This window comes from Papio anubis, chromosome 12 (assembly GCF_008728515.1).
Source record: "Papio anubis isolate 15944 chromosome 12, Panubis1.0, whole genome shotgun sequence".
Classification (NCBI taxonomy): domain Eukaryota; kingdom Metazoa; phylum Chordata; class Mammalia; order Primates; family Cercopithecidae; genus Papio; species Papio anubis.
In genome coordinates, this window is record NC_044987.1 from 112,636,084 (window position 1) to 112,650,399 (window position 14,316).

At 48.4% G+C, this 14,316-nt stretch overlaps 1 protein-coding gene across 2 annotated transcripts in view; it reads left to right on the forward strand.

Moving 5' to 3' along the window:
* Nucleotides 1-14,316, forward strand: part of SLC3A2 (solute carrier family 3 member 2) — a 31,676-nt gene that overhangs the window by 10,154 nt on the left and 7,206 nt on the right. Inside the window, exons 2-4 of one of the 2 annotated variants that reach the window (XM_021925637.2) lie at nucleotides 3,615-3,707; nucleotides 4,710-4,802; nucleotides 13,773-14,201. In XM_021925637.2, coding sequence (XP_021781329.1) covers nucleotides 3,615-3,707; nucleotides 4,710-4,802; nucleotides 13,773-14,201 — 615 coding nt within the window. Of the gene's footprint in view, nucleotides 1-3,614; nucleotides 3,708-4,709; nucleotides 4,803-12,199; nucleotides 14,202-14,316 lie in introns of those variants that run through there. The other variant, XM_031653649.1, reaches the window with a different exon arrangement.

Genomic DNA, 14,316 nt, shown 5'->3' on the forward strand with positions numbered 1-14,316 from the left:
TTAACATTATGTTTTTGACACATTTTGCCTATCTTTTATGTCCTGGTTCTTTCAGATTTAGTCATTTCTAGTATTCTAGTTAGAAATTTTCTACAAATTATTTTACAAATGTTCTACAAATTATGTAAAAAAACAAAAATTTTTTTTTTGAGACAGTCTCACTCTTGTTGCCCAGGCTGGAATGCAATGGCATGATCTTGGCTCACTGCAAACTCCTCCACCCAGGTTCAAGCGATTCGTCTGCCTCAGCCTCCTGAGTAGCTGCGATTACAGGCTCCTGCCTCCACGCCCAGCTAATTTTTGTATTTTTAGTAGAGACGGGATTTCACTGTGTGGTCCAGGCTGGTTTCAAATTCCTGACCTCAGGTTATCTGCCTGCCTTGACCTCCCAAAGTGCTAGGATTACAGGTGTGAGCCACCACACCTAGCCTATTTTTCAAGTTTCCAAATTTTTACTACTATAACCAGTGCTGCAGTGAAATCTTTTATATATTGCTTTGTGTATATGTGTGAGAGTTTCTCTAGGATATGAATCGACCTAGGACTGTTGCTGGGTAAAAGGGCACCTTCATTCTATAGGCAGTTGCAAATTTTTTCCTAGACCGAATGTACCAAATAATGTTGCCACTTATGCAATTTGTATCCTCCTAATCACTTTGTTTAGTCAGATGTTTTAATATTGCCAATCCGATGGACATGAAGTTCTATTTTCTTGCCATTTTAATTTGCACTTTCCAGATTACTAATGAGGTTCTGTAATCTTTACATTCTTTTGTGTATCTAATTTTGTGAATTGGGTTTTTTTTTTTTTAAGACAGAGTCTCATTCTGTCGCCCAGGCTGGAGTGCAGTGGCGTAATTTCTGTTCACTGCAATCTCTGCCTCCCATGTTCAAGTGAATCTGCTGCCTCAGCCTCCCGAATAGCTGGGACTACAGGCGTGCACCACCACGTCCTGCTAATTTTTGTATTTTTAGTAGAGACAAGGTTTCACCGTGTTAGCCAGGCTGGTCTCGAACTCCTGACCTCAGGTTATCCACCCACCTTGGCCTCCCAAAGTGCTAGGATTGCAGGTGTGAGCCACCATGCCTGGCCTGAATTGGCTATTTCTATTATGTGATTAGAATAGAATTTCTATTCAGTGATTTTTTTTCTTGCTGAAGTATTGTGCTTTTTCTTACTGATTTTTAGTGATAATTTGTATGTTTCATCTACTTTGTTAGTTGTATTAGTTTCAGATAGTATGTCTTCTATTTGTGGCTTGTCTTTTCAGTTTGTTACCGCAAGTTGTAGATGCATAATTTTTTCTCTTTTAATGTTGCAAAATTTATTTGTCTTTTTCTTAATGGTTTATTCTTTTGTGTGGTTTTTTTTTCTTTTTTTGAGTTAGAGTCTTGCTCTGTCGCCCAGGCTGGAGTGCAGTAGTGAGATCTTGGCTCACTGCAACCTCTGCCTCCCAGGTTCAAGCTGTTCTTCTGCCTCAGTCTCCTGAGTAGCTGGGATTACAGGTGCCTGCCACCACGCCCAGCTAATGTTTGTATTTTTATTTTATTTTATTTTTTGAGACGGAGTCTCTCTGTTTTTCCAGGCTGGAGTGCAGTGGCCGGATCTCAGCTCACTGCGAGCTCCGCCTCCCAGGTTCACGCCATTCTCCTGCCTCAGCCTCCTGAGTAGGTGGGACTGCAGGCGCCTGCCACCACGCCCAGCTAATTCTTTATATTTTTAGTAGAGACAGGGTTTCACCGTGTTAGCCAGGATGGTCTCGATCTCCTGACCTTGTGATTCGCCCGCCTCGGCCTCCCAAAGTGCTGGGATTACAGGCATGAACCACTGTGCCCAGCTAATTTTTGTATTTTTAGTAGAGACGGGGTTTCACCATGTTGGCTAGGCTGATCTCTGGCCAGGCTGGTCTCGAACTCCTGACCTTGTGATCTGCCCGCCCTGGCCTCTCAAAGTGCTGGGATTACAGATGTGAGTCACCGCGACTGGCCTCTTTTGTTTCTTCTTTAAAAACTCTTTCCTCATCGTGAGGTCAGAAAGATATTCTTTTTTTCTTTTTCCTTTTTTTTTTGAGACAGAGTTTCGCTCTTATTGCCTAGGTGGGAGTGCAATGGCACGAAGTCCGCTCACCGCAACCTCTGCCTCCCGGGTTCAAGCGATTCTCCTGCCTCAGCCTCCCAAGTAGCTGAGATTACAGGCATGCACCACCACTCCTGGCTAATTTTGTATTTAGCAAGACAGGCTTTCTCCATGTTGGTCAGGCTGGTCTCGAACTCCTGACCTCAGGTGATCTGCCCTCCTCGGCCTCCCAAAGTGCTGGGATTACAGGCATGAGCCATCGCACTTGGCCTCAGATATTCTTATTTTCTTCTAAAATTTTATTTATTTATTTATTTATTTTTGAGATAGAGTCTCGCTTTGTCGCCAGGCTGGAGTGCAGTGGCGCAATCCTGGCTCACTGCAACCTCCGCCTCCCGGGTTCAAGCGATTCTCCTGCTTCAGGCTCCCAAGTAGATGGGACTATAGGTGCGCGCCAACATGCCCAGCTAATTTTTGTATTTATTTATTTATTTATTTATTTTTTGAGACGGAGTCTCGCTCTGTCACCCGGGCTGGAGTGCAGTGGCCGGATCTCAGCTCACTGCAAGCTCCGCCTCCCGGGTTTACGCCATTCTCCTGCCTCAGCCTCCCGAGTAGCTGGGACTACAGGCGCCCGCCACCTCGCCCGGCTAGTTTTTGTGTATTTTGTAGTAGAGACGGGGTTTCACCGTGTTAGCCAGGATGGTCTCGATCTCCTGACCTCGTGATCCACCCGTCTCGGCCTCCCAAAGTGCTGGGATTACAGGCTTGAGCCACCGCGCCCAGCCAATTTTTGTATTTTTAGTAGAGATGGGGTTTCACCATGTTGGCCAAGATGGTCTCAATCCCTTTTTTTTTTTTTTTTTGAGACGGAGTCTCGCTCTGTTGCCTGGGCGGCTGGAGTGCAGTGGCCGGATCTCAGCTCACTGCAAGTTCCGCCTCCTGGGTTTACGCCATTCTCCCGCCTCAGCCTCCAGAGTAGCTGGGACTACAGGCGCCCGCCACCTCGCCCGGCTAGCTTTTTGTATTTTTTTTAGTAGAGACGGGGTTTCACCGTGTTAGCCAGGATGGTCTCGATCTCCTGACCTCGTGATCCACCCGTCTCGGCCTCCCAAAGTGTTGGGATTACAGGCTTGAGCCACCGCGCCCGGCCAATTTTTGTTTAGTAGAGATGGGGTTTCACCATGTTGACCAAGATGGTCTCGATCTCTTGACCTTGTGATCCTCCCGCCTTGGCCTCCCAAAGTGCTGGGATTACAGGTGTGAGCCACCATGCCCAGCCAGTTTGATTACTTAGAATATAATTGTGTGATTGGTGTGAAGTAGTGATCTAATTTTATTTTTTATAGTGCCATTTGGTAAATAGTTCATTCTTTCCCCAGTGATTATATTATCTCTGTCATATATTGTTTCAAGTATGCATGGGTTATTTTTAGGCTCTGTTTTCTGTTCCATTGGACATTTGCCCATCCCTGTGTTTTTAGCATACTATGATTGTTACTTTATACATAATTATTATTGTTATTTTTTTTTGTAGAGTTGGGGTCTCACTGTGTTGCCCAGACTGGTCTCGACCTCTTGGCCTCAAGCAATCCTCCTCCCTCAGCTTCCCAGAATGCTGAGATTACAGGTAATTATTATTATTATTATTATTATTTGAGATGGAGTCTTGCTCTGTTGCCCAGGCTGGAGTGCACTGGCATGATCTTGGCTCACTACAAGTTCCGCCTCCCAGGTTCAAGTATTTCTCCTGCCTCAGCCTCCCGAGTAGCTGGGACTACAGGTATATGCCACCACGCCTAGCTAATTTTTTTTTTTTTTTTGAGGCGGAGTCTTCACTCTGTCGCCCAGGCTGGAGTGCAGTGGCGCGATCTCGGCTCACTGCAAGCTCCGCCTCCCGGGTCCGCGCCATTCTCCTGCCTCAGCCTCCCAAGTAGCTGGGACTACAGGCGCCCGCCACCGCGCCCGGCTAATTTTTTGTGTTTTAGTAGAGACGGGGTTTCACCGTGTTAGCCAGGATGGTCTCGATCTCCTGACCTCGTGATCCGCCCGCCTCGGCCTCCCAAAGTGCAGGGATTACAGGCGTGAGCCACAGCGCCCGGCCGCTAATTTTTTTATTTTTAGTAGAGACGGAGTTTCACCATATTGGCCAGGCTGGTCTCAAACTCCTGACCTGTGATCCGCCCACCTCGGCCTCCCAAAGTGCTGAGATTACAGGCATGAGCCACCGTGCCCAGCCTGATTACAGGTAATTATTACTTTAGCAAATAACATGCCTGCTGCCTGGTAGGACTTGTCCTTTTTTGTTGTTTTTTGGTATGGGGTCTTGCTCTGTTGCTCAGGCTGCAGTGCAGTGGCGTGATCTTGGCTCATTGCAACCTCTACCTCCCAGGTTCAAGCAATTCTGCCTCAGCCTCCCAAGGAGCTGGGATTTCAGGCTTCTGCCACCATGCCTGGCTAATTTTTTGTATTTTTAGTAGGGACAGGGTTTTGCCATGTTGACCAGCCTGATCTCCAACTCTTGATCTCAGGTGATCTGCCCATCTCGGCCTCTCAAAGTGCTGGGATTACAGGCGTGAGCCACTGTGCCCAACCATACTTTATCTATTATTATTATTATTATTATTTGTAGAGACGGGGTCTGACTGTGTTGCCCAGGCTGGTCTTCAATTCTTGGCCTCAAGTGATCCTCCTGTCTCAGCTTCCAAGAATGCTGAAGTTACAGGTAATTATTATTTTAGCAAATAACATGCTTGCTATCTGGTAGAATTTGTCTTTAAAAATATGATTTTTTTTCTTTTTCTTTTTTTTTTTTTTTTTTTTTTTTGAGACGGAGTCTCGCTCTGTCTCCCAGGCTGGAGTGCAGTGGCATGATCTCAGCTCACTGCAAGCTCCACCTCCCGGGTTCACGCCATTCTCCTGCCTCAGCCTCCCGAGTAGCTGGGACTACAGGCGCCTGCCACCACGCCCGGCTAATTTTTTTATTTTTTTGTATTTTTAGTAGAGACGGGGTTTCACCGTGTTAGCCAGGATGGTCTCGATCTCCTGACCTATGATCCACCTGCCTCCGCCTCCCAAAGTGCTGGGATTACAGGTGTGAGCCATTGCGCCCGGCCAATTTTTTTTTTCTTTAAAGATATCTTTACTATTCTTGGCCCTTTTCTTGGCTTACTGCAACCTCTGCCTCCCGGGTTCAAGCAATTCTCCTGCTTCAGCCTCCCGAGTAGCAGGGATTACAGGCTCCTGCCACCACACCCGGCTAATTTTTGTAGTTTTAGTAGAGATGGAGTTTCACCATGTTGGCCAGACTGGTCTCAAATTCCTAACCTTGTGATCCACCCACCTTGGCCTCCCAAAGTGCTGGGATTACAGGCGTGAGCCACCATGCCCATCAAATCTTTCTACCCATGAATATATGGGGGTTTTTTTTGGTTACTATTTGTTTGTTTGTTTGTTTGTAGAGACAGGGTCTCACTATGTTGCCCAGGCTGGTCTTGAACTCTTGGACTCAAGAGATCCTCCTGGCTGGGCATGGTGGCTCACGCCTGTAATCCCAGCACTTTGGGAGGCCGAGACAGGTGGATCACGAGATCAGGAGATTGAGACCATCCTGGTTAACATGGTGAAACCTCGTCTCTACTGAAAATACAAAAAATGAGCTGGGCGTGGTGGCGGGCGCCTGTAGTCTCAGCTACTTTGGAGGCTGAGGCAGGAGAATGGTGTGAACCCGGGAGGCGGAGCTTGCAGTGAGCCGAGATCGCGCCACTGCATTCCAACCTTGGCAACAGAGTGAGACACTGTCTCAGAAAAAAAAAAAACAACGAGATCCTCCCACGTTGGCCTTTCACAGTGCTGAGATTGCAGGCAAGAACCACCACGCCCAGCCATTTATTTTTTTTTTTTTTTTTTTTTTTTTTTTTTTGAGACAAGAGTCTTGCTCTGTAGCCCAGGCTGGAGTGTGGTGGTGCAATCTCAGCTCACTGCAAGCTCTGCCTTCCGGGTTCACACCATTCTCCTGCCTCAGCCTCCTGAGTAGTTGAGACTACAGGTGCCAGCCACCACGCCCAGCTAATTTTTTGTATTTTTAGTAGAGACGGGGTTTCGCTGTGTTAGCCAGGATGGTCTTGAACTCCTGACCTTGTGATCCACCCGCCTCGGCCTCCCAAAGTTCTGGGATTACAGGCGTGAGTCCCACCGCATTTCAGTTTTTTTAAAAAAGAATTCATTAGCTGAGTGCAGTGGCTCATGCCTCTAATGCTAGCACTTTGGGAGGCAGATCAGTTGAACCCAGGGGTTCAAGACCAGCTTGGACAACATGGCAAAACCCTGTCTCTACCAAAAAATACAAAAATTAGCCAGGCATGGTTGCATGCTCCTGTAATACCAGCTATTCAGGAGGTTGAGGTGGGACGATCACGAGGTCAGGAGTTCGAGACCAGCTTGGCCAACATGGCAAATCCCCATCTCTACTAAAAATACAAAAATTAGCCACGCACAGTGGCAGGTGCCTGTAATCCCAGCTACTTGGCTGAGGCAGGAGAATCGCTTGAACCTGGGAGTCGGAGGTTGCAGTAAGCTGAGATTGCACCACTGCACTACAGCCTCAGTGACAGAGCAAGATTCTGTCTCAAAAAAAAAAAAAAAAAAAAAAAGAAAGAAAAAGAAAAATGAAAGATGGGTGAGGTTAAGGAATTGAGCATTTGGAAGTCAAAGCATGGCTGAAATTAAAGCAGAGAAAGAGACTCCAACCAAAGCAGTTCACTTGGCAGTTACTATCTGAAGAACTGATGTCAGAATACTATTAATTGTTACTATGAATCCTATAGGAGGGACACTGGCTGCTAAAGAAGAGAACTATCAGGGTTGTCTTAGTAAAAAGGCTGAAGAATGCAAAGTGGGGATAAAAGCCAGAAAGAGTGAAAGAAATAGAACCAAAGTCATCTCTTAGAAGAGAAATAAATGCACCATCTGAAAAGTATCCAGTATTCAAGTAAGTTAGACGAATGAACAACATTGCAGCAAGGCATTCTCTCAAATGCAACCAAATACTAAAAGATAAACACCAGAGAAATAGCAGGTCAATATGTGGAAAAGATGGGGCAGTACTTTTAACATATTATCCTTGGATTAATGACATCAGATATTCAACTGATCAGAGACAGCATACTTAATCTCATCAAAAAAGCTAAGTAGCAATAAGAGACCTTAAAATGATCACTGAGACCCTCCAACTATTTCTGCAGTCATTTCTGCAGTCATGATCACACAATACTGCATCCTCATTTTCTCCCTCCCCTGGCCCTCCAAAACTCTGTCATCACACTCTTCGGAAGAGAGTCACTAAGCGCAGCCCACACTCAAAAGGTAGAGTTAAACTCTGTATCTCTGGGCAGAGGGAAGATCTACATAAATTATTTGAGACTCTTTCTCAAAAAAAAAAAAAAAAAAAAAAACAGGCCGGGCGTGGTGGCTCACGCCTGTAATCCCAGCACTTTGGGAGGCCGAGGCAGGTGGATCACGAGGTCAGGAGATCGAGACCATCCGGGCTAACACGGTGAAACCCCGTCTCTACTAAAAATACAAAAAATTAGCTGGGCATGGTGGCGGGCGCCTGTAGTCCCAGCTACTCGGGAGGCTGAGGCAGGAGAATGGCGTGGACCCAGGAGGCGGAGCTTGCAGTGAGCCGAGATCGCGCCACTGCACTCCAGTCTGGGAGACACAGCAAGACTCTGTCTCAGCAAGACAAGGCACCCGGATATTTCTATATATATATATACACACATATACATATATATATATAAAAAATATATATATATTATATATACATATATATATATATATAAAAGCTGGGCATAGTGCAAGTACCTGTGGTCCCAGCTACTTGGGAAGCTGAAGTGGGAGGGACCACTTGAGGTGGGACGATTTCTTAAGCTGAGGAAGTTAAGGCTGTAGTAAGCCAAGATATATAACTTTTTCCAATTATAAAAGTAACACATGGGCGTGGTGCAGTGGCTCACGTCTGTAATCCCAGCACTTTGGGAGGCCGAGGCGGGTGAATCACGAGGTCAGGAGATCGAGACCATCCTGGCTAACATGGTGAAACCACGTGTTTACTAAAAATACAAAAAAAAAAAAACAAACAAACAAAAACAAAATTAACTGCGCGTGGTGGCGGGCGCCTGTAGTCTGCCGGAGAATGGCGTGAACTCAGGGGGCAGAGCTTGCGGTGAGCCAAGATCGTGCCACTGCACTCCAGCCTGGGCGACAGAGTGAGGCTCTGTCTCAAAAAAGAAATCCTTTTTAGATGTTTTTTGTTGTTTGTTTTTTCGTTTGTTTTTCGAGATGGAGTTTCCCTCTTATTGCCCAGGCTGGAGTGCAATGGCATGATCTAGGCTCACTGCAACCTCCGCCTCCCAGGTTCAAGCCATTCTCCTGCTTCAGCCTCCCCAGTAGCTGGGATTACAGGCACCCACCACCACGCCCAGCTCATTTTTGTATTTTTAGTAGAGACCGGGTTTCACCACGTTGACCAGGCTGGTCTCAAACTCCTGACCTCAGGTGATCCACCTGCCTCGGCCTCCCAAAGTGCTGGGATTACAGGCATGAGCCACCACACCTGACCTGTTTGTTTTCACATAGGGTCACTCTGTCAGCCAGGCTGGAATGCGATGGTGTGATTTTGATCACAGCTCACTGCTGTCTCGACCTGAGGGCTCAAGTGATCCTCCCACTTCAGCCTCCTGAGTAACTGGAACCACAGGGGTGAGCCACCATGCCTGGCTAATTTATTAAGTTTTGTAGAGATGGGGTCTCCCTATGTTGCCAAGGCTGGTCTCAAACTACTGGGCTTAAGTGATCCTCCTGCCTTGGCTTCCCGGAGCAATGGGACTAAAGGCATGAGCCACTGTACCTGATCACTCCTTTTTACATGTTTGAGGAAAAATAAATGTGCTATTTTCAGGCTAAGATCAAGTAATCATAATGTGTTAGGAAGCATGTGATGGATTTTTGCAGCAGAGGGTTAGAAAGGAACTTTCTTTGTAAACTTGGCCCTCTGCATTTCAGGGCTCCACCGCCATCTGCCTGTCTGAGTGTAAAGTGGACCTTATTGGCATCTGGACTGCCAAACTGCTTTCTTTCCTTTGCTTTGTCCCAGCCTTCTCTTAAAGGCTAAACTCTTGAAAAATTATATTCTTTGCATTCCTATAGTAAATATAAAGCTTTATGTCAACACATATGGCAGGACCTGAGGCTCTCTAGTCACCTCCAGTCCCTTTCTCTAGTCTTTTTCTCTGTAGTCTTTTTGTTTTCCTGTCCTCTATCTCCTAATTTATTAGTTTTTATTATTATATTTTATATTATTTTTTTGAGACGGAGTTTTGTTCTTGTTGCCCAGGCTGGAGTGCAATGGCGCGATCTTGGCTCACCGCAACCTCTGCCTCCTGGGTTCAAGTGATTCTTCTGCCTCAGCCTCCCGAGTAGCTGAGATTACAGGCAGGTGCCACCATGCCTGGCTAATTTTTGTAATTTTAGTAGAGACGGGGTTTCACCATGTTAGCCAGGCTGGTCTTGAACTCTTGACCTCAATTGATCTGACTGCCTTGGCCTCCCGAAGCGCTGGGATTACAAGTGTGAGCCACAGTGCCTGGCAGTTTGTTTTATTTTGGTTGAACAGTTACAAGTCTTGGTTTGTTTTCCTGCAGTAACAGGTTCGTCTTGATGTGATACAGTGTTATTTAAATTCTTTTCCATTTTCCTGCCTTTGTCTTCACATGCTAGTTTTTTTCGGTTGTTTCTTTTTTCTTTTTTCTTTTTTTTTTTTTTTTTTTTTTGAGACGGAGTCTCGCGCTGTGTCACCCAGGCTGGAGTGCAGTGGCGCGATCTCGGCTCACTGCAAGCTCCGCCTCCCAGGTTCACGCCATTCTTCTGCCTCAGCCTCCGAGTAGCTGGGACTACAGGCGCCCGCCACCACGCCCGGCTAGTTTTTTGTATTTTTAGTAGAGACGGGGTTTCACCATGTTAGCCAGGATGGTCTCGATCTCCTGACCTCGTGATCCACCCGCCTCGGCCTCCCAAAGTGCTGGGATTACAGGCTTGAGCCACCGCGCCCGGCCTTTTTTCTTTTTTTTTGAGAGATAGTCTGGTTGTGTTGCCCAGGTTGCAGTGCAGTGGTACGATCTGGGCTCACTGCAACCTCTGCATCATGGGTTCAAGTGATTCTCTCACCTCAGCCTCTTGAGTAGCTGGGATTACAGGTGCCCATCACCATGACTGGCTAATTTTTGTATTTTTATTAGAGACAGGGTTTCACCACAGTGGCCAGGCTGGTCTTGAACTCCTGACCTCAATTATCTGCCTGCCTTGGCCTCCAAAAGTGCTGATTACAGGTGTGATCCACCACGCTTAGCCTGTTTAGTTGTTTCTAAGAAGGGAGATATTGGTTTTGATTGACATAGTTCATCCACTTATTTACCAACCATTTGCGAAGTGCCTATTATATGCTGCCTCCGAATAGGCAGGGAATAGGCAGGTTCATTGACAATAGCACAAGGCGCCTGCCACTTGTCTTCAAGGACAAAGAGACATCCAGACAAAGAAATATAATAAACAAATGGGACATGATTGTAGCAGAGGCAGATGCATGGTGGAGGGAAAGTAATTTTGTCTGGGGAATTGAGAAAAGCTGTCACTTGAGTTAGATCTTGAATGAATAGGAACTCATGAGGTTGAGTGGACGAATAGGAAGTGCCAACAGCAGAGGTAGGGTATGTACAAGATGCAGAGGCCTGAAAAAGCCCTGGTGTGTTGTGAGACTGGCAGGTGTTTCAAGGCTGATAAGGCTGGAGGATAGTGCCTGTGAAGCGGTGGTAGCTTATAAGATTGGAGAGGCAAGCTGTTATCCTCTTTATGCATGCAGAAGGAATTAACTTCAGCCGGGGCACAGTGGCTCATGCCTGTAATCCCAGCACTTTGGGAGGCTGAAGTGGGCAGATCACCTGAAATAGTTCAAGATCAGTCTGGCCAACCGCGTGAAACCCCGTCTCTCCTAAAAATATAAAATTAGCCGGGTGTGGTGGTGCACGCCTCCTGTAATCCCAGCTACTGGGGAGGCTCAGGCAGAAGAATCGCTTAAACCTGAGAGGCAGAGGTTGCAGTGAGCTGAGATCGCACCACTGCACTCCATGCTGGGTGACAGTGTGAGACCCTGTCTCAAAAAAAAAAGGAATTGACTTGAGCCATTTGGAGCCATGAGGGTCTGTGAGTGAGATACTGTGTCATGTTGGACCATCTCAAAGACAGCATCTGACCCCACAGTTCTCAACCTTGTTCTGAGGTCTTGCTCTGTCTCCTAGGCTGGCAAGCAGTGGTGCCACCATGGCTCACTGCAGCCTCACAAACTCCTGGACTCAAGTGATCCTCCTGCTTTTGCTTCCCTTGAATGTTGGCACCTCATGGGATTACAGGGACACATCACCAGTCACAGATTTTTTTTTTTTTTTTTTTTTGAGACAGAGTCTCACTCTGTCACCCAGGCTGGAGTGCAGCTGCGCAGTCTTGGCTCACTGCAACCTCTGCCTCTCGGGTTCAAGCGATTCTCATGCCTCACCCCTCCAAGTCTGAGACTACAGGCACGTGCCACCACACCCAGTTAATTTTTGTATTTTTAGTGGAGATGGGGTTTCACCATGTTGGCCAGGCTGGTCATGAACTCCTGACCTCAAGTTATCTGCCAGCCTCAGCCTCCCAAAGTGCTGAGATTACAGGTGTCAGCCACCACACCTGGCCTGTTAGTTTTTTTGAGGCAGAGTCTTGCTGTGTCACCCAGGCTGGAGTGCAGTGGCCCATTCTCGGCTCACTGCAACCTCTACCTCCTGGGTTCAAGGGATTCTCATGCCACAGCGTAAGAAGTGGGATTACAGGGATTAGCAGGTGGGATTACAGGTGTGAGGCACCATGCCCAGCCAGGCCCAGATAATTTTAAAATGTATTTATTTATTTAGAAATTGGGTTTCAATATGTTGTCCAGGCTGGTCTTAAACTCCTGGCCTCAAGAAATCCTCTCTCCTTGGCCTCCTAAAGGGCTAGGTGACAGGCATGAGTCACACTGCGCCCAGCCTTGAGCATTTGTGCTCGAGATAAAGTCCATTCAGAACCTCTGGTTGGCACTTCTTATCTGGCACATGCAGGGCACCTTGGACCTCTTATCATCTTTGAGCACTGATCTGAACCCACTTGCTCGCCTTCTCCCAGGGGCTGCCCCCTGCACCCCTTGTTCCTAGGGTGGGGATGAGGATAGCTGCCTGGTGTTGCAGAGGGGACCAGCAGAAAATGATCCTTTTCTCTGTGCTATTACTTAAGACCTTGGCTTTTGCTTTCTTCCAAATACACAGCAATCTTGGCTTCCAGCCTAGGTGGGAAAGGGCGAAAGAACCGGTCTCCTCCAGCTCCTCTCTGAAAGTAGCCCAGCTGGCACCGTTTAGGAACGAGGAGTTCCTGAGAGTGTTGGCACCTCATGCTGTTGATGTCCGGTGGTTTCCTGCTGTGAACCTTTTCTCTGCCCCACTTCAATCCAAGGACCTTGTGGAGGGAATTCTAGGCTTCTTCAAAGCCTTTGCAGTATCAGCTGCCTCCAAGGCCTAACATAGTGAAGTGATAGGGAGACAGGACCGTGGGGGAGTTTGGGATGACCGTGATAGACCTTGCAAGGTGGGAAAGAGTCTGGCCATGGCATCTTCTGGTCTATTCTAGGAAGAAGGTGGATGCCTCTGAGACCTAGCTCTGTTATGTTCGTTACAGCCCTATCAGTCTCTTCTGGATTCCTAGTTGCCAAACATCCAGGTGCTAGCAGCTGGGGGTGGGGTAGGATAAGAAGGGGGGTGTCTACCTCAACTCTCCTGCCCAAACTGTTCATTTTAAAGTACTGTGAAGAAGACTGGATTCTTGTTAATTCAATAAAGTTAACAAAGCAAAGTATTGTAGTGAGTACACAATAAATAGTTGCTGCATGAGGAATTACTTGAAATAAATTCAAGATGAGTCTTGAAAAACGAGTGGGAGTAAGCCGTGCATGGAAGCAGAGGTCTAGCGCCAAGTCCCAGAGGCCTGAGAGGGCAAACCTTGGTGGGGGAAAAGGCAGAAGTTGCGACTGGCTGCCTCTGACAGCGCAAGGAGCCATGCGAAGTTGGGAAAACCCGGCGGTGAACCAGGGGCAAATGGAGGATGGTGTTGGGGTAGTTACTAGCCTGCCGGAACGGAAGAAGAGGGGCCTTTGGGAGCGGTAAGGCCTAAAGGACACTGGAGGGGCCTCGGGATTTGGGCGAGGATCACAGGCCTCGTCCACTTAAAGGTGGCTCCGTGCCACGCCTTCCCAGAGTCAGGTTGAAAAGAACCTTAGGTTTAGACAAGTTGGAGATGAGAAATTGGACGACGCAGGAAGTACTGTCGGAGGCGTGTTCCTGACTTTACTACTCTGAGCCGCCCACGGCTGGGGCAGTCCCTGAGGTTCCACCTTAAGGGGCGGGCCGGGGCGGGGCTCCGCTGCCCCTTCCCAGAGGCCGCGCCTGTTGCTGAGCAGATGCAGTAGCCGAAGCTGCGCGGAGGCACACAGGCCGGGAGACCGTTCTGGGTCCGAGGGTCCGGGCAGGGGTTGAGCCACCATCTGACCTCAAGCTTCGTCGTGTCGCCGGTTCTGCAGGCACCATGAGCCAGGACACCGAGGTGGATATGAAGGAGGTGGAGCTGAATGAGTTAGAACCCGAGAAGCAGCCGATGAACGCGGCGTCTGGGGCTGCCATGGCCGTGGTGGGAGCCGAGAAGAATGGTCTGGTGAAGATCAAGGTGGCGGAAGACGAGGCGGAGGCAGCAGCTGCCGCTAAGTTCACGGGCCTGTCCAAGGAGGAGCTGCTGAAGGTGGCGGGCAGTCCCGGCTGGGTGCGTACCCGCTGGGTGCTGCTGCTGCTCTTCTGGCTCGGCTGGCTCGGCATGCTGGCGGGTGCCGTGGTCATAATCGTGCGGGCGCCGCGCTGTCGCGAGCTACCGGCGCAGAAGTGGTGGCACACGGGCGCCCTCTACCGCATCGGCGACCTTCAGGCCTTCCAGGGCCACGGCTCGGGCAACTTGGCGGGTGAGTGCAGCGCGCCGCCGCCCCGGGTGCCCCGGGTTGAATCTGGTGGCCTGCACCGACCCTCTCCCCTGTCTCCAGACGATCTAGATGGTTCTCCCCTCCATCCGGTACCGAC